The following is a 27,600-nucleotide window of genomic DNA, read 5'->3' on the forward strand; positions in this document are numbered from 1 at the left end:
CCAGGAAATACTTTTTCCCCCCTCTTTCCACACATAACTGTTTGCCTATAAATTACAATACATCCCTGCTTTCTGCTTAGGAAGCGAAGTGCCTCCCTGTAAATACAGGACAGTTTGTAAATCATTATGGTACCAGAACTGCCCAGTTGGCAAAGGAAGTCTTGCTGGTCAACAGTAAGTTATGATCAGGCAGCTCTTTGGGTTTGTTGGTAGTTTTTGTTTGTTTGGGGTTCTGGGGGGAAGGGGTTGTCACCACTGACCTCTGTATATGTTCTTAAATAAGCTGGGATTCCTTCTCTCATCTACTTCAATAAAATCTTCATAAGCAATAACATCTCACTCATCAGCATACTTACTATACAAAACTAGATCCTGGAACAGAAGTCAACTCTATGTCAAGAACTGTAAAACTTCATTTGCTTCTTTAATTACTATTTCACAAGCAGCTTATTCCACCCTCATTTTCTACACTGACTATCCTAGGAAATATCTCAGTTTAGTTATTCTTACAGCTTGATACAGATTTGACTAATCTACAGTCAAGGTACTCTTGAGCAAATTGATTAATGTTGTATCATTTGGCTTTTACAGTTAGGTCAAGATTTGATGGGAAATGGTCTTTTGCAGTGGGTGCTACAGAAGAAAAGAACTCACATCATCTATATTTGATTCTCTTCTTCCACTTCAAAGTGTTTGAAAACTTTGCTAATTTTGCAATTCACAATGATAACTGTTGTTCTCATTTTATTTTTTTCCCTTTTGTGTGTTTGTTTCCTCTTGACACACCAGTAGGAAGCAAGTGTAAGTTTTCATTAAGAAACTGGTTATTTTTAACTGCAGCATCACTAATTGCATACAGGAAATAAAAAGCATAAACCTTAGTGTTTTCTGAACTCTGGTGTTGAAATTCTAGCTCATAATTTTAAAGTTTATGTTACACTGCATTATCAGACTGCTTACAATATAGGCAAAACTGCTTTTATATCACTATCATTTTCTATATCACAGAAAGTACTTCCCATGCAGCTACTCCCCACTTCATACTTCTCCCTCAAATGACACATCACACAGTGTTATGAATTTTAGTAAATTCAGGCTCCAGCAGATGACAAAAGCAAATAGTTCCCCAAGGAAAACAGTGGATTTTTAGCTCTCGGGCTTGCAGACAAGATAGAAAATTAACTTCTCAAAAAACATTCTTCTAAAACATTCTGGTTCCACTGACATTTTTAAGTTTTAACCAATATTAGTAATACCTGGTTGAGTCAAATATATGACAATAAGTAAGATCCAAGAAATGGTTAACACCAAAATAGACAGACATATAAAGCAGGCATCTTACCTTGCCTGCATCCAGCCTTTAGGCCAAAGTGGTTTCACTTCTGTTTCCATAAAGGTTTTGAGGTAATCTTCAGCAGACTGACTTCTATTTGGCTCTAGCTCATAGCATCCCAGCTTGATCTTCACAAGATTACACAACAGAGACCTGCAGAAAGAAACACAATAAATATATTCCAGGCTAGATGGGGCTTTGAGCAACCTGGTCTAGTGGGAGGTGTCCCTACCCATGGAAGGGGGGGTTGGAGATAGATGATCTTTAAGGTCCCTTCCAACCTAAACCATTCTATGATCCTATGATGATACTGAATGAAACAATCTTTTCAAAAGCTCAGCAGAAGGCGGCCGAGAAATGCAAGCACTGATGTTATATGGCTGCTGTCCATTGCCAATTGTAGGAAGAGCTCAGTTTCAATCACTTTTTTGAAGTTTGCTACTGCACAAGTTTGCTGCTACAACTGGTATGATCTGCTACTGTCATTTCTTCTCCATTTCCAACAGACCATATGGCTCTTTTTTTATCCTTACTATCATTTTGTAATTCCTTTTACATTTTCTTTGTGGTTTCCTCATAGCTGAAACATCTCCTGTCACTTTGCTCAGTGACCTCTATCTCATTTAAGATGGAGAATCTCTGAAAGCAAGATGCATTCTACACTGAATATTTCAATAGAAGTGCAGACAGTTAGGTAACATTGGCCTTTTAGAGCCTCTTGAATCAAAAAACCCAACAGATTTAAATATCTCTTCTTTAAGTATGGCTCTGGCTGCATATATTCCATATATATTCCACAAAGCTTGCTTCCTTGTTGTCTTAACATACTAAAAAGACTCATCAGTCCACCAGCCCCTTTTAATAATACGTATACTTGTATTAGAATTAGCTTAGATCTTGCATGGAAAATTACAAATTTAGAAGGATTTACTTACTTAAAGCCTATCTAGATTAATTTAAATCTCAGTTTTCAGTAAAATCTACTCTAGGAAACAAAACAGTGAGAATTCATCATTTCAGACTATTGTCTTGCTCTTGAGAGATAACATAGAATTTGCGTTCAGAGGGAATGGGAGGGGTTAAGATTCATGCATTCTGGATACTGGCTTGCCCATGACTGGGCATCGACAATTTTGGTGGTCTGCCATGATCTGGCAAAAATCTTTACCGCTTGTTGGGTGACAGAGTTTTGTGACCTATTCCTAGAATGGCGGGAAGCAGGTATAACTCTGCTTACACCTCTGTTCTGTGCTTAAAGAAGCTCAAAGTCCTAGGACCAAGAAAATTCTCATGTATTTAGAAAAAGCAGAAAAACAAGCAGCGAAAGAAGGGTTGGACGTAGGATGATCTTGCCTTTCAAACTGAAGAAAAGAATGTTTTACCATTGCAGCATTCTAGCTTGCCTATTTATCCTCAACATTCTCCAAAACCTCTGACATGTACTTCTGAGAACAATTATTTACTAAACATTATCAAGTAATAACATCCCCTTGGAGATCACTTTATGAAGTCAGTGAAAACCCTTGGTGAAAAAGGTAGTTTTGTCTCACCTCACTGTGTCATCCCAATGAAACTTCTTTCTGGGTCCCACAACCCTCTTTCCGGGTTTCTCATCATCATCTTCCTCTGATCCATTTTTCTCTCGTTCATCTTCCGCTTGCAATCTACAGTTAGAACAATTGTTTTCTTTATAGGTATACACCACAGACAAAATGTTTCCTTGAGAAAGGAGTGATTTAGGTGTAGGGATAAAAAAAAAAAAAAGGACCCATCTTCAGATTCTTGTTATACCATTCCTGAAAGGGTAAACAGGACTTTGTGTCCCCACCGCTTCATGGTCCTCAGAAACAAGTGAAAAGGACACGCTGTATGGAGGCTATCAAGGATGCTGGCTATAAGCTTCACATAGTGCCTCTACCAAGAAATGGCAAGATGCTTATCAACCTATTAATGCTTCTCCAAGTCTAAAATTAGTTAACTATGAGGGAAACAATTACAATGAACAAGGACAAAATATATCAAGAACCTGAACACACCGTCCTCCTCCATTAGGCTAGCATTTTGTGAATCTCCAGTATCCTTCTCACAGTTTATAATTTCTTTCTCCCAAGACCTATTTCATTCAGTTAATGGAATTTCTTTCTAGAGTCATGTGACAACATCACTGACACAAAACTAAGTACTTTGTACAATTCAAAACTTACAGACACCTGTAAACTGGAGCTGAGTACTTTGCTGAGCTCAGGGAATGAAAAACACAGAGACAGATTTGCAGCAGGACTCTAGAATGGGCATGCACAGACTCCAGAAATACCTACTTGGCATTCTTGGCTTGACTGCGGGCCTGACAGTCCTCTTGATACTTGCATAACTGTTCAGGCATGACGTTACTGACAGCCAGTTTCAGCTTTTGCAGTGGTTCTCTCAAGCGGTCATCCTGTGAAAAGAGAAACACCAAAGCAGTGCTATTAGATGCAATGTAAACAGTGTTTCAGATAATATTTGTGAAACTATTTCCCACTCACTCCTGACACGGTATTCCTAGTACTAACTATTGACCACAAAAGTAATTTCCTACGTGGCACTTGAATCCTGTTCAGTTGAACAGCATTATAGAAATGCACATACTTGAAGTTTCTCACACAACTCATGTAAGTCTTGAGACTAGAAACAATGAAAGATAGTCAAAAGGAAACATATCACACTTGGAAATAAGTGTTCAATTAATCAAGTCTCCAAAAGCTGTCATATAAAAACATCTTAGGTAATCAACAAAATATATGTATTAGATTACCTGAGTATTAGATTATTATGTACCTGAGGTAAGGACTATGTATTTAAAATTGTCTCCAAATATTAAGAACTTCAAACATTGAAGTAATATACTATATACTTCCCTTTAAATTCTCTTCCTACATCTTCTGACTTTACATTCTTAATCATAACTGCTTATTGAGAAGAACTAGAATACTATGCGCTATTATGTCTTATTGCTTAGAAAAAGTATACGAATGTTTGCCGTTTAAGCAAGTTTTGAGATCTCTCCGTTCATGATCCTCGGATCCTCTGGAAGATTTAGTCCTATTTCAACTGAAGAATCAGATCAGGATACTTCAGATCACAAACAACTTTTTTATTCAATAGGAAAACATATTCTTTAAGAGAAAAGCAACAGCAAATGACAAAAGTATTTCTAAGACCTAGCCATGAGCAAAAATTTGCACAAACAGTACAGGCTGCGTCATCTATTATCCATCTAGCCTTTCTTTTTTCTTGACACAAAAGTGAATGCAATGGTAGTTATTTTTTTTTAGCCTGTCATAACCATGAGTATTGGGCCTTTCTAGTTCTGCTATTTGATACATACCCTGTAACCAGCTTTCAATGTAAAAGCACTTCATTCTCAGATTAAGGGTGTGAAACACTTAAAATATTTGTTCCTAAAGTAGTGGCAATAGCAGGTACATAGAAGAAAGCTTCTAAGCTGATCTAGCAACTGATCCAAAAATCTTTTGCTTCGTTGGAGACCATGGGGCTGTTGCTCTGCTCTCCTGCATTCTGTCCTCATCACTATGACATAACTGACTCCTGCTGGAGCTAATCTCCCTGTCATTACCTGGACATTGAGATGTAACTTCTTCAGACGCTTTATCAGTGTGTCCTTATTGCATGGCACAAAAGCCTCAAGGTGAGAGTACACTCCATTGCGGATGGCAGGATTTATCTCCTGCAACTGTAGCTCGATACTGGCAAACAAACAAGAGACAGTCAACCAGTGAGGCACTCCAAGATCAAGATGACAACTGAACAACAACCTAAGGAAGCTTTGTATGCATAACATATTCTAGCTATGCATACTAAAAATAGCAGCTTGGGACTTTTTCAGATAAACTTCTTTACAAAAAGGAGGAAGTGTTAATCAATGGCAAGAAATCATTCATATACATAGTTCCCCAGCAATATTGAATACTGTCATTCAAATTTCATTTACTCCCACTATTGCACATCAATCTTGACACAGTTTTGACTGCTACAGTCTTCTACAGATTACTCTGTTTCTTAGAATACGAACATAGAACCTTCTATATTAAAACGCTTAGTTGAAGGATTACAGAGTAAAAAGAGCTGGCATTTTCCTTCATGAAAGCTAAAGGTGTTTTGAGTTATGAAAGTGGGGGACAGGAAGAAATAATGGCAGTTCTGTTGAATTTTACACATGAAGTCAAGGACACAGGGCACTACAAAACACTTTACACTGGATAAAGACAGACAGATAGTCATGACAAGAACTGTATTCATATATAAGTCTCTTTAGCTAGTAACTAGCTTAGACTGATCTACCTTCATTGACTTTTAAGGGCTTTGTTGGAACAACCTCAATAATATTTCCTCTTCTGTACTTTTCCTTTTACCCCCTTTCCAAAAAGGGAAGGTTGTACAGATAAGCACTTACTCCAGCAGAATATTATTCATGTCTTGCGTGAAAAACTTCTTCCTGCCTTCTTCATCAAACATCTTGGCGGCCTGAAAATACAGCAATAAAGAGTATTCAAGAGTTCGTAGAACATTCTACCCCAACAACCTTTGCTTCTTTACTTTTACAGTTGTATCACATTCTTACTTTCCAGGGAACAGTATTACTTGGAAAAAATATACAAACCCAAACTACACTCAGATGTTTAGAAAAGGTGAGGACTGTTATTAAACTCAAAAATGGCTTGCTCTAGGGCAAACAGTCATTCTATTTAGAATCTGCCTGGATCACTGATGTTAACATATTGACCTTTTCAATAACCATGAAGAAAGAAAATAGAGATGTTTTATTGTCTCAGCACCAGCAACATTCTACTGCTGTTTGCTTTAAAAAGAGGGGCACTGCTTTACAAGTCAAGCAGCCAAGAACATCAACACATTTCTGGCTCCTTTTCTACCTGTTACACGCCTCACCCAGTTACAACTTCCCTTCTTAGATCCATCTTAATCCGTCATTGCAATTTCTACAAAGGGATTATGTATGCTAGAGGAATACCTCATCCCTCTTTTCTGGTGCTGTCCAGCATTCTCACCATCTTTAGACTGTACCTCTAATATTTTTGTCTGGTCTCTTTCTGAGTCTGTTTGGGGTGGGGGAAAAAAAACAAAACAAAACAGTCTTACTCCTATACATACTTCCTTTTATTAGAAGCATTTACTGATCTCAAGAGAAAAAAAACCCAACACTTTTAGAGGCTTATTGTTATCTTATATTCTGGCACTGGGACCAAACAGCAAATATCTAAAGTAGCTGGGAAAGGATATGCATGTGGAAAAGTAGGCAAGTGTGGTATCATTTTAGTGTCTGACAAACATTAGAGGCAGCTGACATGCTACAAGGCTGAATATTCAAATAAATTAAAAATTCAATTCTGCCTTTTAAAAAATTTTTAGTGACTTGTGACAACATAGCTAAAACCTAGAAATAAACAGAAGTGTTAACTTGATAAAATTCCTCTTGATAAAATTCCTTTATTACTATGAAATACTTACTGTTCTTGGTCTTTGTAACTGACCCATTTAAGTTTAAAAGAATGTTTTTCTGGAATTGCAAACTCTACACTGCACAGGAAAACAGGAGTCTGATACCCTACAAGATATCATAAGGTAGCCCATTTTCTGAATGCTTTACTGCTTGAGTTATGAACATTGATACCAGAGAGTTTTTAAGTTCCTGTAAGGACTGCATTCTGCTCACTACTTTCTACCATAAATTCAGCTGCTGAGGGGATGGTACTGTTTAAGAATACTGAAGCAATTGTCCTGGTAAAATAAATAAATAAATAAAGAGAGGTTATAGATGTTTACCAGTGATAGGATACCAAAACCTTTGAGAAGTTTTAAAGTCTTAAATCCAGTATCTTTAAGCATAATTAACACAAGGACTATTATCATCTTCTGGTTTGTATAAAAGTGGAAGGAAAGACATGCTTCAACATTTCAGTCCCAGGTAGACCCTGAAAGGCAATTTCAGCATCGTACTATCATACTGAACAGTGTTTCTGGCTTTTGAGGAGAGCAACACTGGCAGATTCAAAAACTGCATCGCTATCACTGATCTGTGGTGGTGGTGGTTTTTTTTTTCCACAGACAGATTATCTTAATCGTTACCTTCACAATAGAAAAAAGCCATTTTGTTACTTTCCTGTTTGTGTACAATATTGTCTTCTGTCATGGTAGTTCAGAATTGCGCACTTACAGAACTAGAAGACATTAACTCACAAGAGGAAGTCAGGAAGTTTTTATTGTAAGTTTCTTCCTTTTTTTTTTTTAATCTAGATATATCATACTCCATTCATGGAACATAGGCTTTTTCCTACAGCTTTATGAACTTCTTAGCTTTCTTTGCACTAAAGAGCAATGAAGCTGTGAGCCTGGCAAGTATTTGACAAAACCCATTTCTTTTCTCCTGCTTTTTAGATCTTTTCCTCCACTGATAACATGTCAGTTGATCACAATTTGCAGAAGGTAAGGAAAATGCAATCTTTAAGTCAACACACAGTTTAGTTTTTCCCCAAGTGTATGGGTAGACTTGCTCTGCTTGGCCAGAACCAAGCTTCAAGCTTCCAGAGGACGTTATCAAAAGCAGAAGATAGAAGAGTTCGGTTTCCAAGAGCCACTGAATTAAAGCTTTCTCCCAACTGGGAGGGACTTGTTATACAGGGAAGCAGCATGAATTTGGGGCAGGCCGCTAACACTTCCTGACTTTTGGCCTAACCCAGTTCTTCTGCAGTTTTGCTAGAAGCTTATTGTTGATTCATAGTAAAATTAATGTGAATATTTGAACGTAGACAAAAACATCTCTCTCACTTTAGTAAATATTAACTCCTTGACTGTATTTAGTTTGTTACATTTAAAAATAATTGAGAACACTAACACATTTACATATGGGTAAGACAAAGATTATGTTTTATAATTACTCTAACCTGTAGCAAAGCAAGCTCTGCTACTGTTTAAATTATTTTTTTTTCCAAAAAGGTAGTAACTTGAACTGCTTTTTCAAAACTTACTCTGAGTAAGGAAACACTGCACTTTATTCTGAGTAAGAGAGCGCTTTAATATCAGAATCTGGACAACGAAACAAATTCATTCTCAACTTAAGATAACATCCACAACTGAAACACGGAGCATGTAATACCTTAATAGCTCTGATCCCTTTCAATAGTTTATTGGGATGTTTGTAACCTGTGGATTTAATATCTTTCATTAATATTTTTTATGAGTTTGGACTCCATTCTAACCTTCCAAAACAAAATACTCAGTTTTGCAGTTGTTTTTTGGTTGTTTTTTTTTGTGTGCGTTTGTTTTTTGTTTGTTTTGGGTTTGGTTTTTTGGTTTTTGGGGGTTTTTTTGGGTTTTTTTTTTTTTGTTTTCCTAGTTGGGTGATGGCTTTTGGTGTTTTTTGTTGTTGCTGGGTTTTTTTTTGGTCCACAACCTGTGCCCCCCCACCTGGCAAGTCAGCATTTATGTTACAAAGCCAAAAATTCAAGACATTGATTTGTAAGCTGCAGTCATATTTCTGGCTTCCTTCTCTAAAGCAAGGAAACACCCACCAACTAATAATTCCAGTTAAAGTAACACTGATATTTCCATTATGGAAAAAACCCAAACAAACATTACAAGTTATTGTAAACAGAAGATTTAGAAAACCTTGTCTCCAAGTGCTGTGAAACAAGGACTGCTTTAACAATTGACCTCCGTCTTCTCTGTGCCCATTTTCATCTCAGTATAAATACATCCATGAAGATTGACATTAAGATCAATTATGCATTTTTTAGAGTTTCAGCCAGCAATTCAAGGATGACAACTTAGGCCCTAATTATTCTTCCTTGTTCTCTCAGATTCTTGAATGCAATCTGTTACCAATGAATTCATACTTACTGTTCGAAGGTCTCCAATGCGCTTTTCAAGTAGCATAGGCAGACCTTCTGGGAGGGCAGGCACCTGCTTGGGTGTCATGACCTGAGAGGTGTAGGCTGCCTGAGTGACATTTCCGTTTTCTCCTGACAGCTCAGATACTGGGCTGCCATCAGAAGTGCCATCAAGCAACTTGTCAAAGTCAATGTCTCCCAGCATCTCCAGGGTACTTTCAGCTTCTGGCAGGAGCTCAGGTTCATTTGTGCTACCAAAAATGGAGAGGACAGGATCATTGATCCTAAGATTCAAGTCAGAGATATCATTTCCTGCACTGAGAGAGGAAGAAGGAATTTTACTAGGGGTAGAGGTTGCAACAGTCACTGGAGGTTTTGGACTAGATTCCTTCTTCCTCATGGCTTCCTTCTCCTTTTGAAATTTACGGATCATGGCAGCCAGAGAGAGCGAGTCTTTATACAATTTCTTTTTCTTCTTTTCAGACTTGTGTGAATTTAAGGCCATTACTCTGTAGAGGAAAAAAATCTCTCATTATGCATATGACTTTTGAGGCCTTAGTAACCTTTAAAAAAAGTCTCAGAGTTTAATATAGTTAACAAATTATCAGGGTGAAGAGGCAAGTACTTTGTGCTTCCATCTTCATACCATTCTATCAACTACCATAAACCTTTGCTGGTCATGTGATTTCATGCTCTCCAACTTATTTATCTTTTGCCAAGTTTTGTACACGTTAAGGCAAAGGTTACTTACTTTTAGGTTCTCAATTTAATTATGGAAAACTCGCCACAGTTGTTAAACTCATGGCTGATCTATGCTACTAAAATACTTAAACTCGCCTCTCAAACTCCTGAACAGTGGCAGGTTGCTTTAAATCTAGATACACCATGTACGTTAAAAAATTCATCACTAAGAAATTTGATATGCAGGCTCAGTATCCATATGCTACTTAAACCGAGCATTTTCCACCAATGCATCACCTTGATGAAAATGATCATAAATAAATTTTCAATACCAACTTGAATATTCATAGTAAGACAACTTTCACTCAACAACAGTTTTCTGGAAGCCAATTAAAAACCCCACCACCTTAATCCTTCCATGCTAGCCTCAGAACTCAGGAAAACACACAGAGTTAGCAAGAAACATGTAGAATAATCACGCTATGTTTACAGATTTCCAGATTAGAAACCAAGGGATAGGAAGTTATTTTTCATTACAAGACATAATTCTTAGCGCTATATAAGACATTGGGTAGAACAATGATTGATAATGTTATTCATAAACTCAGAATTTCTTTTGTGTAATTTGTCTTTCCTTGTTATATTATTCCTTGTTCAAAATTTTAGCAGACAAAAAAAAGGTTACCTTGTAGGACTTATTTGTACAAAACCCCCACGTATTCCAAAACCAAAATCTACTAGATATCAGTTATAGTTTAAAAAGACAATATTCTGAACAGCTGAGATAATCTTGCTACAGCATGCATCTTGAAATCAAGCCTCACATACAATTCAAGGGTTCATCTAAAGAACGAAACCTACCCCAACTGCTTAGGAACTTTCATTTTCCGAGGCTTCTTCTCCTTTTCCGTCCCTTCATCTTTCCGCTTGCGCTTCTTCATTCCACGATCTTCATTTTCTTTTAACTTTGCTATCTAGATAAAGAGATCAAATAAAGGACAATGATTCTTCCACCCTAAATAAAGGGCTTTTACAGCAAGAAACATTGAGTTTTCCTTACGCTTTCCAATTACATGAAAAATACCTCAATGTGTGTACAGGCAAACAGTACCACTGGATTCCTAGCAGCAAACTGCAGTTACTGACAAGTCTCAATCATTTATCATTTTTAAACAGTTATTGAATTTGGAGTGTTCACTAAGAAAAATACTTCAGGACACAGGCAGACTGATGGCCAGTCAGTATAAGCAATGGCCACCTTCGAAGACTGAATACCCCCGTCATCATCTGCTACCACAGTTTCATTGCTGAATATGAAGTTACATAGAATGGAGTATCTTTTCGTCAAATTCATCAGCTGAGTCCCCTCACAGGTTCTTGCTGATCCCTAGCTCACCTGCTGGTGCAGGGTAGGAAAAAAAAAAAAGCCTTCACACTGTGCAAACATTATTCAGCAGCAGGCAAAACTTCGGTGTGTTATCAGCACTATTTTAGTCACAAATCCAAATCACAGCACCGTAAGGGCTGCTACAAAGAAAGTTAACTGCATCCCAGTCAGATCCAGTACAAGAACACTTAAAATTATGTTAAATGTAAAGAATTAGAGCAGGAAAGGACATCAGAAAGCAGGAATTTCTTGGAATGGCATGGAACTTATGAATGTCACATGCAAGCAATTACATTCGCTTTGATCATAACTTGTCGAAGTACATAGAACAGCACGCTGTTTGGGAAAGACTGTATCTATACTTTTTAATATAGTTATTCTTACAATGCTGAGTTTATTTTAATAGATATTTTGGTTTAAGTATTATTCTGAATATTAGGAACAATTTCAAATCATGCAAGCTTTGTACGAAGTTATAAATGGAGTGCTGGAGAAATCCTCGTCTCATACAATGAAATTCTTATAAAGTTACAGAATCATCTGTCACTTCAAGATGGATGGACAGGACTTCTTAGCTTGCCTAAACAGATGGTTAGTCTTACAAGACTGGACAGCCTGTGGATATCCTGAGTGATTTCCCAAATGCTAATACATGAGCCACAAAACAGAAAATGCAATAAAACAGTGCTGTGCATCATTCTGCTTTCAGCCTCTTCATCTAAGCCATTCTAAGCATATATTTCCCAATGTCCACCTAGCTTTAGGTTCTGTATAAAAAGCATAATTAAGATCACTCACTTTAGGCGGCCTATGCTTTTTGTCTTCTGCAAAGTCTTCATCCTCTGAGTCAGATGCCTGGCGGAACTGCAGTGTACCAGTGTTGATATAAAACCCTCCATATTTGGTTGTCAGGGATGCGGGAACCAATTCATCATACTGGGCAGAAAAAAAGGATTAGTTTATCGGCATACCTTAATGAGATGAGTATGTAGTTCATCTACTAGTCCCTATACATGAAAAATTATACACAAGTACACAACACAGCTTACTAGAATAGAAACAGGATAGTAATGCTATTGCAAACTTACTAGCCAAGGAACAGAACACTAATATCCCTGGATAACCTTTCTACTTTCAAAGCAAAACCCTTTTTTGGAAAAAAAGGCAGGATTACAGCATTAAAAGTGCTGCGTTCTGAAGGAAATGAGGATGGTCACAGAGGCTTTCTTCCCTGGCCCAGGAAATAAAAAGGCAAGCCCAAAACTTCTAGGTTTTTTTTCTTCAATATTCAGTGTCTGAGAGCATATCACATTATGCTAGATGTTAAATCCCAAGATACATAAGCCATATGAACAATGATTACATCACCTGCCTGTGAGCAACTTCACTTGATTGTTCACTGGTTGTTTTTATCCAGCAAGTAGGCAGGCACATAGCGAATTATTTGTGTTCATCTATGACAGCCTTACAGGCATACCAGCAACTTCACTGGTTGAAAGCAAGTTTTGTAAAATAAAAAAAAAAAAAAAAAAATCAAACAAAAGCCAAAAAACCTTGCCTCTTGATTTTAAATGTTAAGTTCCCTACTTCTATTGAATACCCTTCAATTTTATGAGACAATGTGCTGTTCAAATTACCTTCTGTTAGTCATACACTTTTATCACGGGCCCTTTATGTTATGTGAAAATGAGAACTACAGTTATTTCGAGAACCTATTTCTTCCATATTTTCAAATGAGATGACAGTTTCAACAATCGATGGGAAAAGCCTAATCTATATCAAAATCTTACATAATTGGGTGTTATATCCAGAAGACAGGACTGAAGATAGTATAGATGTTTTCGTAAAATGAGCATTAAAAACTTCTCAGATTATACACTTTATTTCATTAAGACTGCCACAGTTTTCATTAATACCAATCTCCGCAGTGCACTTGATATGTTCAGATGTTCCAACACACACTGCATTTCCTACCAACTCTGACCATAGTGCCCTTCTCAAAACCCTACTTCTCTTACACAGTTCTCTGAAATTTTTTTTCCTTAAAAATGCTATCCCAGACATGACAAACTTAGCCACAGTATTTCCAGTTTTAGGTGTTGAATATGACATTGCCTCTTATACAAATACCACAATGCTAGGACTTGTTTCATTGAAAGTCACATAGATTCTCACTCTGTTTAGACAGTTTTAAACCACAAAAGGTTTCAAACTCCTACACATTTTATTTTAAAAAGCACTTAGTATTTATGAAGGAATTTCCAAGTTAGAATTACAAAGCTGTATCTCAAAAATACTGAAATCCAAAGACATAGGAAAAGTGGTCAATACTAAATATAGTGGAAGACAATATTAATTCTGTTATTTCATCACCAGCAGCCTCCTCAGGATGACATTCTCCCCCAAGTATTACCAGAAAACTGTTAATCTCTAGGAAAAATCTTGTTAACAGCAAACTCTCAAAAAGGCCGGGAGGATGAATAGATTCATTCCAGCTCTATGCATACCTATCAACAAAGCAAGCAACAGAAGTGTTTGCAAGAGTGCCTTGACAATGCTGTTAGCACTAAGCAGAAGGATAACGTTGTTGTGAATTACTCCAAATTTGAACTACTGGTTTTAGTTTTCAAATACTGAAAATTGTAAGATGGTGAACTTAAAAAGCAAGAAATAGAATTCTGGTATCTATAGTCTGTCTAGAAGCATAAAAAAAAATAGAATGCCTGAGACACATACCTGCCAACAAAGATAAGGAAGAAGCATTTAGAAGACCTAGAAAGTGTTATTAAAGTACCAAAAAGATACAATAGCAGTGCAATGACTCAGAATCAATTTCTGCCCTTCTTCTGAAAGGGAGGGTAGGATTTTGACACACCTCAGAGGTATGCACTCTGTCAGAAGAAAAAGTCCATTTTGAGTTACAGCTGCAAGAAATAAACATTTGGTAGCACAGCCAAACAACTAAGAATTAAGATACTTGAGAAGGAAACAACACGTTTGTTACTTTGAAGTTTGAACCAGCAGGCCTTCCACTGCCTATCTGTTAAGACAGAATTCCACAGGCTGAATAAATACGCAGTTAACTGCCACAACATAACTGAAGACTTGAGATGACCTACGTGAAGGGAACACACACAGTGCAAAATGGAGCATCAGCTAATTTCATTTCCCCCTGCACAATATACTGAAGATAAAACACTTGAAGAACCAAAAAAGTCTGGGCTACCAAAAGGATGAAGACAGGAAGAGGAATTATCCAGAAGAGGAAAACAGTGAATGTATACTTCAATACTTCAACAACAAAGCTGGTGAAAGAGCCTGAACTGGAAACCCATGTGGATTTGATCTGAATAAGTAGTTAGAAATTTCCGTAAGACATCATCTTTTATCTTCCTGGAAATGAAGGCTTAACAAGCAGTACATAAAGACAGAAAGAGAAAGGAAAAGTGGGAACAGGACCTATGAAATACCCTAAGATCATATGAAAGACTAAAGCAAGAAAGCAGGAGAATTTATTAATTGGACAGAGTGAAAACAAAGCGGCTTCCTTGTGGACTTGTCATTCATCTTAAGAGACCAGGATGATCGCACAAAATTGGAGGTGCAAAGTAAACTTGAGAGAGGAGCCTGGATAAGAATTTCAGAGAAATTTTATGTTTTTCCACAGCTCTCGGAGCCAGCTTCATTACATACAAGGAAGACGAAAGGGAAAGAAAATAAATTATTATCCACAGTGTTTAATAGACAGAGCAGGCATTTCCCTTTTGAGCGGACAGGGCGTGAACTGAATTAGTGAGGTTTGGGCAACACGGGAACAAAACAGAAGAATGAAGTAGTTGCCAAGTTTGAAGAAGAAAGCACAGTCAAAGCTGGGACCATTATCATAAGTGGAGAACAAATAAAGGGAAACACAGTAAGGACTTGGCTGCAGAGCAGTAAAGAAAGCCCTGGAGAACACACAAGAAAAATTAAGGATTAAAGACAGTCCACAAGTGAGGAAGCCGTGAATCACAGCAGATGATCAGAATGATCAACATGTTATATGGCACAGATCCATAGGAACAGGGCAACCAGAAAGGCAGAATTCATTCAATATACAGATGAACAAATTATCCATTAACAGTCAGCAGGCAAACAAGGTCAGCAAGATGTGGATGTGTAACTTACCAGTTGACATTTCGACAGCTTCTGCAGAGGATTATGAATTTACTCAGACTTTCAAAGACTTTTTTGACATTCAGTTCTCCGTAATCCTTAAGAGAGTTTACTTTTGCCTACTAAAATTTGGTTTGTCCTCAGCCTACTGAACAAGGTATAAGTCAGTGTTTCATTTTATTTTCAACTTATCTAGAACCGGGGCCTGCAGACCACAATGTGCCTAGTACCCCTCCTTCGAGAGGTAAGCTTACTGTTTTCTAGTGCCCTAATTGAACAGAAAATTTGAATATGATTGTATAAGATATTGGCAACAGCTAGATTAAACTTAAAGTTTCTTCAGGACTCTCAGTTAAAGGAAACATGGCTCTTTCAACTTCTAAATCTTCTGATGAATACATTTCAAGACTTGCTTTGCACTAGCTTTTTCTGCATATGAAATTGCAGAAATGATCCTATTAAAGAAAATATTTTAAGCCCTTTAAAGTAGTCTACTCTTCTTCATACATTCCGAGATTGAGAATTAAAATTCCCAGACCTAAAAACAGACAAGACTTCATATATGATTGTCATCTGTGAACATGGGTTTGTCCCACAAAAGATTATGGAATCATTCCACAAATAACAAAATAAGACTAATATATTGTCTGATCATCTAAAAGCAGATCAGTGAGTTATTTTCAACTCTTGTCCTTGAGCTACATTGCTATACTTCTAGTGTCATTAATCTAATTAAATGTTTAGATGTGAAAGAATTTAATTTTTTTTAAAGTTAACCAGTTTCAACTTCATTATTATACCAAGAACAGTGGATTATACCAATTTAGTTCAAGACCCACAGTACATAACTGGATCTTATATTAATATTGTGTAGTCTTGTGTTCAGATAATTTGACTGCGGCCTACCTCATTTAGCTCCCTTCCAGAGAACAACTTATACTATAAAAGTACACATGAAAAGGCTTTTTAACACTTCTATGTTAAGTCCTGGAAATGAGATTTGCTGCAAATATGTCCAAATGTTTTAAGAAGTGTAACCTGTACATTATTTGTTGTGAAACTGGTATAATTTAGATAAAATTTAGATAATTTTTGTTCTTTGTTCAGTTTATTTTTGAGATGGCTCTAACCAGCTTGGAGGGACTGTTTATTTTTGATCAGTAGCTCACTGAATAAAGTCAAGCTACTGAAGATTACATTGTTATGATGAGTATGGTTGCTTCAGTCAAATGGACTGAATATCCATACAGTTCACTACATACTTCAAGATACTTGAAACATAGTTGATCAATCTCTATGCTTCTTAAAGACACAAAGAACTGAAACGTACTCTTTGGCTTTGCTATCCTTTAAGGATAACTTTAAAAAAAAAAAACCCAGAACTACCTTTCTGAAAAATAGCATAATAAAATATATAATGGAATCTTGAACAAGGTCAAGGGGGAACAATACATTGCTTTTCTAGCCCAAGAAGACATCAAAAAGCAAGCAGAAAGACCTTTCCCATGGTGAAGACACTTCCCTTTCCAAAATGCATAAGCAAGTTGTTTTGTTGGTTTGTGGTGGGTTTTTTTTTTTAAACCCTGGGGCAAAGGACAGCTGGCTAAGCACAACAGCAAAAAAGCCTAACAGAATACCTGGCTCAGGGTAATCTAGACTAGGACAGGACAGTCACCTAGGAGAATCCTAGTTTAGTAGTCAGGATATCGTAATCTGTCAGCCTACCAGAGCACCTTGAGAGAAGGATCTCTCTCATATATATATAGCCCTGTTTTGTTCTCACCACAGCCACCACCTTTTATCCCCTTCCACCCACCAGTCACCAGAGTCAGGCTATTAGCTTAAGTGACCTTCAGTGCTGTGAGATGACATTCTTATTGCCTTGAAAATATTTCAGTCTATGTTAGAAAGTGTATGACCACTCATGTGACCAGCTTTAGCTGTTCAACTCTCTTCTTCTGGAGATTGAGCTCTGACCCACACTGAAAACACAGTTCAGTGCTTTGTTACAAATAAATATGCAACGTATTACTTAACCTCTACAGGTTTCATGTTACAGAATTACTAGAAGATTCTGTAGAAAAAAAGTTACGCTTTCCTTTTCGATTCATTTAACATGAAGAGCAGACTTACCATATATGACACTTAAAGATATGTGCTCGTATCAAAGATATGTTATTTTGGCATGTTATAAACACCCCCCCTTATATTAAGAAACATATTATTTGAATATTTTTTTGAAAACACTTGATTTCCTTGTGCTGCTGAAATAAATTCATCTACTCCTGAAGAACAGTTGATCCTAGGCCATGACCTACCCCTCTAGTAGCTCAGATTACTTTGAAAAGTGATTTTGTGCTCTTGAAAAAATTAAATTTCGCAAAAGCAAGAAGTTGCTATACCTGTTATCATTATTATTTCTTAATTATTTACTACTTCTACATTCTTGATGTACACAAATTTAAACAATGGTACTACAAAGACCAGATGTAAGTCTCAGGTTTTTTCAAGTACCTATGCAGATGCCGAGTTTCAGTTTCCCAGTTGTGCCACTGAGGTCATTAGATACATGAGCAGTCCTAAACTACCTGGTTGAAACCTAGGCCAGAACACGGGATTAAAAAAAAAAAGATATTTAAAAAATTACTTACGCCTTCCTAAAAAAGGATATGATATTTTGCAGAAGGAACAAGAGAACATTACTGTTGCTTTAACAAACATCAGACTTGTTCTGCAAATTCGACTACCTTTGTCCCTCTAGCCATAATAGTTTTTATACTAGAGGACTACTGGGTATATAGTTTAAACATGTCTGTTCTGCATTAAGCAGAACAGTATCTGCTTTATTTGGTACTCCACTTTATCCCTCCTTACCCCAAGATAAAAGTGTAAAGAGCCAAGAAAGAATCTCCTAATTGAAATTTGCCCTTGTATTCACTTCAATGCATATGACACATCGGGTGCCAACTGGTCTCCAGCTCTACCCTGAAGACACCTGGGAAGCATTCAAGACATCTTTTATTAAAGGTGACATGGCACACTCAGCTACATGAGCACTATACCCCAACCACAGAGATTCCAAGACTGGGCAAAGTGACAATGAACAAGACAGACAGACTGGCAATATCAACACAGAAATTCATAGCCCATGAAACAGCTAGTAAGTGAATCTCTTAAAAAAAAAAAAGCAAGCTTTAATGTGCCCTCATGTATTCAGTGTGGATGGGGTTTGTGATGGAGATCTACAAAGGCAGCTTGTTCCACATGAAAAACGTAGCAATGTTAAATTTATCTCTCAATTCAACGCGAAAGTATGTTTAATGCTGAATCCTAGGTAGCATTTTTCTGTATAAGCCTCTAACATTGGACTTTGGTTTATAGGGTTTTTTTATTATTTTTTTTTTTTAAGAGACATTTATCTTCCTCAAGCAACAACACTGCTCTCCATAGCTATGCATAAAACAAGCTCCTTTGAGCAGGAAGGATCAATATCAAATTGGCCTAAAACATCTGGCCCAGAACCCCAGAAAAAAGGTAAAAATTGCAATCACCACACTGAGCTCTGCCATTCCCCAAGAAGCTACCATTCATGACCATCAGCACAGCAAGCTCTGCTATTACCCAGATTCTCACTGTGAAAAAGCATCTCGAATATTCAAGAGTCTTGAGCAAGATGTTCTTACTGGCAATCCATCAGCTCACGTTTTAGATCATAGCAGCAGGAACTCGAGGGGAAGTCAGGGTGGGAGAGAAGAGGATATTAAATATATCACATCTTTAATAAATCTGGAAATTACAAGATTAAGTAAACCAAGTTTATCCTGGAAACATATGAAAACCGTATATCATAACAAAGTTTTTGCAAAGATGAAGCCCTTAAATTATGGAAAGTATTCTAGGGAACCCAGATCGAAAAAGAGAAAATCTTTTACCAATGTGTTTGGAATTACTAAAAATCAACATACAATCCTTGAAAAGCTGTCTTTTAAGAGCGTCTGGGCTCTTGAGGCAAGATGTAGCTCAAGAAAATAAGTTTTAAGTTGAAGTACTTGTTTTGGAGAAACTTTTCATGTATGAGAAGCCATTGGTAGGCTAGTTTTCTCTACTCAACAGCACAGGACTCCTACACAAGTGTTTAGAAGGCTGCTGTGAAACCATGAATATAGCAGACTGGGTTAAATACTGACATACGGCCCTGGGTGTCTGAAGTACTGAACTGCACGCTTCCCATTGCTCTTGGCATTCACATTTTGCTTCAGTTCCTGTCAGTGTGGCTACCTGGTATCACTGCTTCAAAAGACATCTTGCACTGCTTACAGGTTTCTAGGTGGATAGTGCTTCCTCTGCATTCATCTACCCAACATGGGGGAAAGTGCTAACTGGTCTTTGTTTTGGATGTGCAAGTCTTATTAACTCCGAGTAAGAGAAAACGGCATACTTTTTCACTATGGACCATATATTACTTCAGATCCCTGTTCCATATTATATTGCAGAAAGCTGAGCACTGTATTACCCTGGAATATCTATCTATATAAAGCTTACATTGTCAGGAAGTAACCTGACAACCAAACAGACATTCAGAGGTCATCACAAGAGTCAGTTGTCCTGACAAACGAGGCTGATATGCGCATGTATGCATGCATGAAGAATAGCGCAAGTAGAAATTTGCAGGAATACCATTCCACAAAGAATGTCATTCTGGGCAGTTTATAATAGAGCAAAACCTATTTTCAACATCAAAGCAGTGGAAACACTGAGAAGGGACAGCTTTCTTTGCAAGTTATGAACGTTCTGTGTACTACTACCACAGAGGTCCACTAAGATAAGTAAGATTAGGACTTGCCATCAGACTAACTGCTACATAGTGGTTACAAACAATAGTAAGATGGCCTTGATTTACATTTTTTTCCTGGAATTAAGAGTTCACAACCCACTGACTACAATCAAAATGCTCAACCCAAAAATATCCACTGTATAGACTGAAGCATGGATTTCCCACTTGCCTGCAATTGCATTCAGAGAGGAAAAGCCGCTTCTTCCAAACCGAACTAGCTCAAAATTTTCCAAGGAGGACAGTAAGGTAAAAAAACTGAATAGCACACATACCAGATACATCCAGAGCAAACAGCAACCTGTAACCATATACTTATTCCTGTAAGAGGAGACAAGTCTGAAGGAAGACGGGAGGTAGGAATTGACTGTAATAAGTACCCAAGAACCTTTCTCCAACATTTTCCGTTAGTTGACTTCACACGTGACTCCACTGAATTGCTCTTCGAGAACCCTTACTTTTCTGTGTTCAGAAGCCACAAGGACTTTGATGGCCTTAATGCAGCCACGCTGCTAAAGTCTTTACTATGCTGTAAGAAAGTACCAATTCTTTCCAGAGTAAACAATGAAATCAATTCTGTAATAATCTCATGCATGGTTTTCATTTTCACAGAAGTTAAACAATGCCAGTCTAGCCTACTAAACAGCCCAAAATTTACCCTACATCCTCAAAGGGCAGGTACCAGCACCCTTTGAGGAGTCTGACAGGAAAAAAAAGAAAAAAAAATCTCTTTGCTTAGGAGAAGCTTCCTTCTATCAGCACCTTCCAAGAACCTTCCTCCAGAAAAGCATATCCTCTACTTTCCTGTACTCCAGCCTCATCAAAATCCATTACCTAAGAATCCTACCATTAGCAGATTCCTTGCAGTTGACCCTGATCCCTGCCCTCAAGAAAAAAACAAGCAGAACAATTGCCCTGCCTGGATCCTTGGAGGACCCAAATGCTTTGTTATCTATGCTATTTATTATATATGCATCTATGTTACATGTACAAAATTGGAAATGGATCCAAAGGAAGCAGAATTCCTTAACTCAATTACAGTGCCTGCTAAAAACAGACTTAGAGCTTTATTGGTTTGATTTCTTCAACAGCATTTGATAGCACTACCTCAAAAACTGTTTTCTGAGCTAATGGCTCAAAAAAGCTATGTAATAAATCTGTTTCAGTGACAAAGAGCTCAGCCTTACTTTCACACCTGTGGCAAGAAAAAGAACTAAAATTCTAAGGAAGCTTTCAATTATTTTTTTCTGAGATAGAAGGGGAGACAAGACAACAGCAATCCTGGTGCAATTCAAGAGGCGCTCATACTCATTTTTCAAGAGATCGTGCCCAGGATATTAGAGCTTTTTACATGTAAGGAAGTGTACCTTCCAAAAAGAATTTAAGTCCAGGCTAGACCTGGCTCTGATATTTCTCAGGGTACATGGTGATTTAATAGCTGGCCATACAGAAGATGAGCAAGCCACACACGTAGATTTTCTTTCTGAACACTTTGCATTTGCATCTGAGATGGAATGAGAGGTTTTGTCAAACTTAACTCCTACGTTACAGGACCCTTAAGCTCTGCAACAGCAACTTAAGACAGCAGCTGGCACACTGCATTTTTAATTCTTTTCTATATAGAAATGGGGATAAAAGCAAAACAGAGATAGCAAAACAGACTCACGAGTCTGTATTTATAATGCAGACACAAGGCATAATGATTTGTTCAGGAGAGCAATCTTTAGAGAATACACCATTCTCCCCAGTAGCTTCCATAGCTACCACATGATGCAACCATCCGGTCCTCTAACAACTGCCTTTTGTATGTTCTTGCAAGGAGTCTGGCAAGAGATACCAGACGCAAATGCTCCTGCAAATCTAATAGATCTGCTGCTGGTAACAAGAACAGCAATAGAAGCAGGCACAGTATGAGAAGTACTAATACGCCCATAGGCGTTCAACCCTGCTAGACTCACATATATCTTCGATAGAGACCTGTACTATGAGTACTGAAAGTTATCCAAATCATGTACTGGATCTGTGATAGGTCACAATAAATCCAGAAAAACCAAGATACAACTTGGGTCCTGTATCATAAAATTTGAAAACTGAAGATGGTTAACTTAACATTGAGAAACCAGGTAAGCCTATAGGCTCAAGTGGCTTCTCAGCAGGAGCGATGCACATCTTTTCTTACTGAGCTGAAGATCAGAATCTGACCTTTGGAAAGGACGTAGCAAGGCTTAGGCCCCAATATTGTTCCAGCAGCACAACCAAAAGTTGAGGGATAATGACAGGACAGTTTAATATTGTCAAGGTCCAGATTAAAATTTTAGTTGAACAAGAAAAGGGACAAATTAATACAAGCTACAATAAGCATCTACAGCAAACTCACTTTTCACACAACTTACTCATGCGCCTTCAGACCTACTTCAAAAACTAACAATACACACAGATGAGCTCAGGCTGCTATGCACTGTGGTTAACAGATGAACTTCTTTTGTTCAAGAAGGTATCAGTTCTGCAGCACACCTTCTGTGCACGTCACACAGTTCTTAAGAGCAACATTCGTCGCAACATCTGTCTGCTAGTAGCCTCACAGCTCAGTATTCATAGAAGCTCTTTCCAAAGTGTTATTAATTTCCCAGATCTACTACTACATTCAAATGGAGGCTTGACATAATGTATGCTAAGCAATGCACTTCACTTCTGTGCTTTTCTTACTCTTTTCTCAACTTCTTTTCACCTTTCCTCTCCCACTCAGACTTTTAGCTCCCTCCTCTTCAGAGCAGCACATCGTTGCTGCTTTGTTCAGTGTCACTGAGCAGTGGAGGAAGTTGAAGGCTGGCTAAAGTGTCAGGTGTTTTTTCCTGTTTTGTTTTTTTGTTGTTGTTTTTTTACTTGACTAAACAGTGCATCTACTTCTATCTGACATCTAATAAAGGAGAATTATAGAAGGTCTCCAATCTTTTATATCATCCACTCTCTCTTCCAAGCTTCTTCCTCATTGTCATATTTTAATATATCACCTGTAAGTTATCTTCAGATGCCCTCTTATAAACCTCCTGATATTGCCTGCCCCTAACTAATACCTTTCTCCTTTACCTCAAGATGTGTTTTCATTTCTGAAACATATTCAGACAAAATAAGCTGTAATATCCAAGCTGCTTTATCTAAATTTTTTTTCAGACATATTTGGTGAGTGTTTAAAATAACAATCCTATTCTTACTGGGTTTTAAGAGCAGCATAGCTTTCTGATCTAACGCAGGAAATACAACACTAGCGATCTACTAATAATCCAGACAGCTAGTACAAGAAACTAAACGGAGCCAATGTAATTTCAGTCCACAGTAAGTGAAGGGTACAAAATAAAAAGAATTTAATTTCTAAAGCTGGAAAATTATGTGATATAGCAATAGCTTTCTTTATTCTTGCAATGCATAATCATATCTGATTAAAACTATAAATTTAATCATTCATTGGATTCACAAATTAGTATGCCCTTTGGATCCATAGCAGTTATACATGGGCACAAAGTATTTTCCCCTTACCTTTCTTCTTTATAAAAAAAAAAAAGCATTGTCTTACTTCTTCTTGCTGCTTTGATGAGGCTTACTTACCGCTTCAGAATTGTCAATGAAAGGGTCCGTTTCATCATAACCATAACCTATATCAATTAGATCCTGCAGGCGATCCTTCCGATGTTTGTGGGGCTTTCCACCCTGAAAACAAAGCAAGCATTTTATGATTTGGGAAATGGGAAGCAATGTACTAAAGTTTACAAACCATAAGGCACTGGAGGGATGATCATTCAGGGAATTAGAAGTTTTGCTTTCTTGGATGCTTGCTTGAAGGTGGTCTAGATGACTAATAAAAACTTTTACACAGGAATGAGTTCTGGCAAACATGCTCTACTATAGCCTCACCAGAATCATCCCTGAAAGGTGTCCGCTAGCCACCTGGTTTCTGCATGACCGAGATCTTCCTAACATTTCCTATTTAGAGATGTTTCACTGTCCTGTGTTTTTAAAATACAGCAATAGGAGGACTGGGATAATTTAGAAAGTGTTTACTAAAATAAAGTTTTTCATTATGTCACAGAATCAATACGAAGGAAAATACTGATAGTCTAGCATTCAGTAAAGTGTTTTCCCACACAAGATGGATTGCTTCTATACAGAAAAGCAAGGCCTAAGTCTAAAGAGAAAAATATTGATCTGTTACTTGCAGGTATGGTGTCTATGAGTTTAAGAAGTTACAGCATCCATATGACATAACTGAAGAAAACCATATTAAGATAAAATCCTTTGAAATGCAAGAACCGTTACCTCAGTTGATAGGACTGGACATGAACTGGTTAGGTAACTTAAAAGCCAGAAGCTGCATCACAGACAGTGAGCTCACTTACCTCCAGGAGACAGTAAACTTCATTTTAACCTGCAAGTACTTTTCTCATCTTAAAGTTCCATTATTAAGTCAAGTAAAAACTCACACCCAGCTCAAACATTCAGGGAATCTAAACTTATGATTATACAAATGGGAATCTGCTTAGGACATAAGGCCTAGTTTTCTGACTCCTACATATTGTCAAAATTGTGAATAGAAAAGTCTTAAAAGATAGAATTCCCCAAAAGGCACCACCTTCACTAAAATGGTAACCAGTGTTCTTCCATGAATTCAAGAAAACTTGCTCCTGAAGTTTCACTCCTGTAAGCATGTTTATTATGAGTCTTTTCAGTTGTGACATACAGATATCACAACCCACTTGTTACTATGAGTATGCAGAGAATGTTCAAGGGAGGTTTCAGGTCTTTTATGATAAGTGTAAGCATCTGAACACCTCCATTTTAACAATATTTTGCAAGAATTCGAGTTTGTAACAAAGTAAAGCATGCGCTCTTGCAAGCAAACAGGAATTTCTCAAGTATAATTAAATAAATGCAACAGCCCCAAGAGAAAACTCTCAAAAGTAAATTCTGTTTTTAGTTCAGGTTTTCAAGCTATATTCCAAGCCTCAGGTTTCCAAGCTAAGTATTCCTAACCTTTCCTATCATCCCTATCATCCCCTACAGTCACTCATCCGGTAAAACATCCGAATGTTCCCAAAACATGCAGTACTTTTTTTTTTTTTCCCCTTTAAAAAAGTTTGAATGAGAGAAGAAAAAAATCTTAGAAAAACAAAGGTAGCACTTAATAATTCCGTTTGAACTCCAGTGCAAAAGCTTATGTAATTCTTATGATTCTGACTGAGGCACCAGGAGACTGTCTGAAGAATGCCACGTAAACTCATCCCATGAGTTTATGCTACATAAATGATCTCACTAATGTGTAATGCAAACCACCTCAGTACCACATCTCCTGCTAAGCCCAAGTAACCATCAACATCCTCGTTTGTGAGTCCAAAATCCTTTTGCAGCAATGGCTGTCCTATCATTCTATGATTCCAGTGTATGGTCATTAAAAAAAATTTTAAAAATTCTCAATATATTCTGACTGCCCGTTATTCATAAAAACATACTACAGATATGGAACAAAGTTACTAACAAAAAGGAAGTCTCATAATAGCCAAATGAATAAAAGCAGGATTAAAACAGTAACCTGTATTCAGGCATATGAAAATATCTGAACCTTTGTATGTATAGTTAGAGAATTTCCTTCAGGCCTGGTTCTACCCAGTTATGTTTAAGGAAGTGTGTTGAAAGTCCATATGGTCAAGATGTTAAGGACGCAAGACGACAGAAGAACTGAACGAATTATCTGCATCAGTGTTTACTATGCAGCAGTTCAGGGAAGTTTTACCACTGAAGCTTTTCATCTTTCACAAAAGAATTCCTCCAACCTTTCTGTCCCAGCACATAAGCAGTCATGATATTACAGCAAAGATGTCTAGTTCCTCAGGCTGCAAATAGTATTCACACAAATATTCAGAAAACTCAAATACGAGTTCAACAAATCAACTGTAGCATATAACCTAAGGTTTAAACAACCTTTGCGCAACAGGACTAGAAAGTGGTAAATACAGTGCCAATTTTTGAAGAATCTTTCAAGGGCCACAGCAGAGTCCATAAACCAGCAAACCTGATCTCTATATTGGGCAAGTTAATAGAAGTTATAAAGAATGGAAACAGCCGGAATAAGAATATACATTCCAGAGCAGAATTTTGGTAGAAGGAAGCAGTACTTCAAATACTTGATCCAAAAGTGCAAAGATCTTTTCAGACAAGAAACTCTTGTGGGATAAAAGGGTAGATCCACTCAAATTAATGTCTGGTTTAAAGCTAGGAAAAAGGGTAGGAATAAATATTTCAGTTCAGCAAAGAAAGCAATCAGCAAAATCAACAAGGAATATGTATTCATTCATCTTTAGAAGTAACAGAGAGGGATAACAATTGGAGGGGGTGGGGAGGACAGAAATTACTGAGGACAGTAAAGAAAAAAAAAAGTCAACTAAAGAATTACCAGAAGACCTCACAGTTGCTCTGAACTTAGTATGATAAATCATTGATTGAATTCAGTATGAATAGAAGCAAGGTAATCCACACAAAGGAAGTACAACCCGAACAAGAAAAAAATACAGCATGCTCCCAATTTGTTATGCTGCTCAGGATGCACTGGAATTGTTACACAGTTTATGACATTTGCTCAACTATCGGAAGTAGTCAAAAAAGAAAAGAATTGGGACTTATGAAAAACAGGAACCAGGAACAAAACCAGAAGTCATCATTATATCATTGATAAATCAGGGCATCCTACCATTAATATCCTTTCACTTAAAAAAAGAAATTAGAACAAAAAAGGGAACAGTAAGCCAACAAGGATGTTTAAAGGTAATAAAAACCACCGCTTCTGTACCATAACAGAATGTTAAGACACTTCAGCTGGGGAACGAAAGGGATGAATTTAGATGATAGCATCAGAATCACATTCAGCACGTGGAAGAACAGGAAATATTTCCCTGTTTCTTACAATACAGAAATTATGGAGCATCAAGTAGGCTCATTGGGTTTAAACACAAAGTATGTTTGCATAAAATCATTTTGGTTGGAAGAGACCTTTAAGATCATCAAGTCCAACTGTTAACCTAGAACTGCCAAGTTACCACTAAAAAGTGTCCCTCAGTGCTACATCTACACATCTTCTAAATACCTCCAGAGATGGCAGCTCAAGTACTTCCCTGGGCAGCCTGTTCCAATGCTTGATAACCCTTCCAGTGAAGAAATTTTTCCTTATATCCAATCTAAACCTCCCCTCATGCAACTCAAGGACGTTTCGTCTTGTCCTGTCACCTGTTAGTTGGGAGAAGAGATCAACCCCCACCTCACTACA

General features: G+C 37.4%; 1 protein-coding gene across 3 annotated transcripts in view; it reads right to left on the bottom strand.

Annotated features, from left to right (window-relative positions):
* The window catches only part of UBN2 (ubinuclein 2), a 56,457-nt gene that overhangs the window by 21,187 nt on the left and 7,670 nt on the right, over positions 1-27,600 (bottom strand). For 2 of the 3 annotated variants that reach the window (XR_008464892.1, XM_054191706.1), the window contains exons 3-11: positions 23,895-23,996; positions 12,104-12,241; positions 10,780-10,892; positions 9,248-9,746; positions 5,787-5,857; positions 4,950-5,079; positions 3,652-3,770; positions 2,884-2,997; positions 1,343-1,486 (exon numbers count right to left, since the gene is read on the bottom strand). Coding sequence is in view for 2 of the 3 variants with exons in the window: in XM_054191706.1 (XP_054047681.1) it covers positions 1,343-1,486; positions 2,884-2,997; positions 3,652-3,770; positions 4,950-5,079; positions 5,787-5,857; positions 9,248-9,746; positions 10,780-10,892; positions 12,104-12,241; positions 23,895-23,996 (1,430 nt within the window). In the remaining variant the exon portion in view is untranslated. The remainder of the gene's footprint in view (positions 1-1,342; positions 1,487-2,883; positions 2,998-3,651; positions 3,771-4,949; positions 5,080-5,786; positions 5,858-9,247; positions 9,747-10,779; positions 10,893-12,103; positions 12,242-23,894; positions 23,997-27,600) is intronic. The other variant, XM_054191716.1, reaches the window with a different exon arrangement.

This window comes from Rissa tridactyla, chromosome 1 (genome assembly GCF_028500815.1).
Source record: "Rissa tridactyla isolate bRisTri1 chromosome 1, bRisTri1.patW.cur.20221130, whole genome shotgun sequence".
In the NCBI taxonomy this organism is placed as follows: domain Eukaryota; kingdom Metazoa; phylum Chordata; class Aves; order Charadriiformes; family Laridae; genus Rissa; species Rissa tridactyla.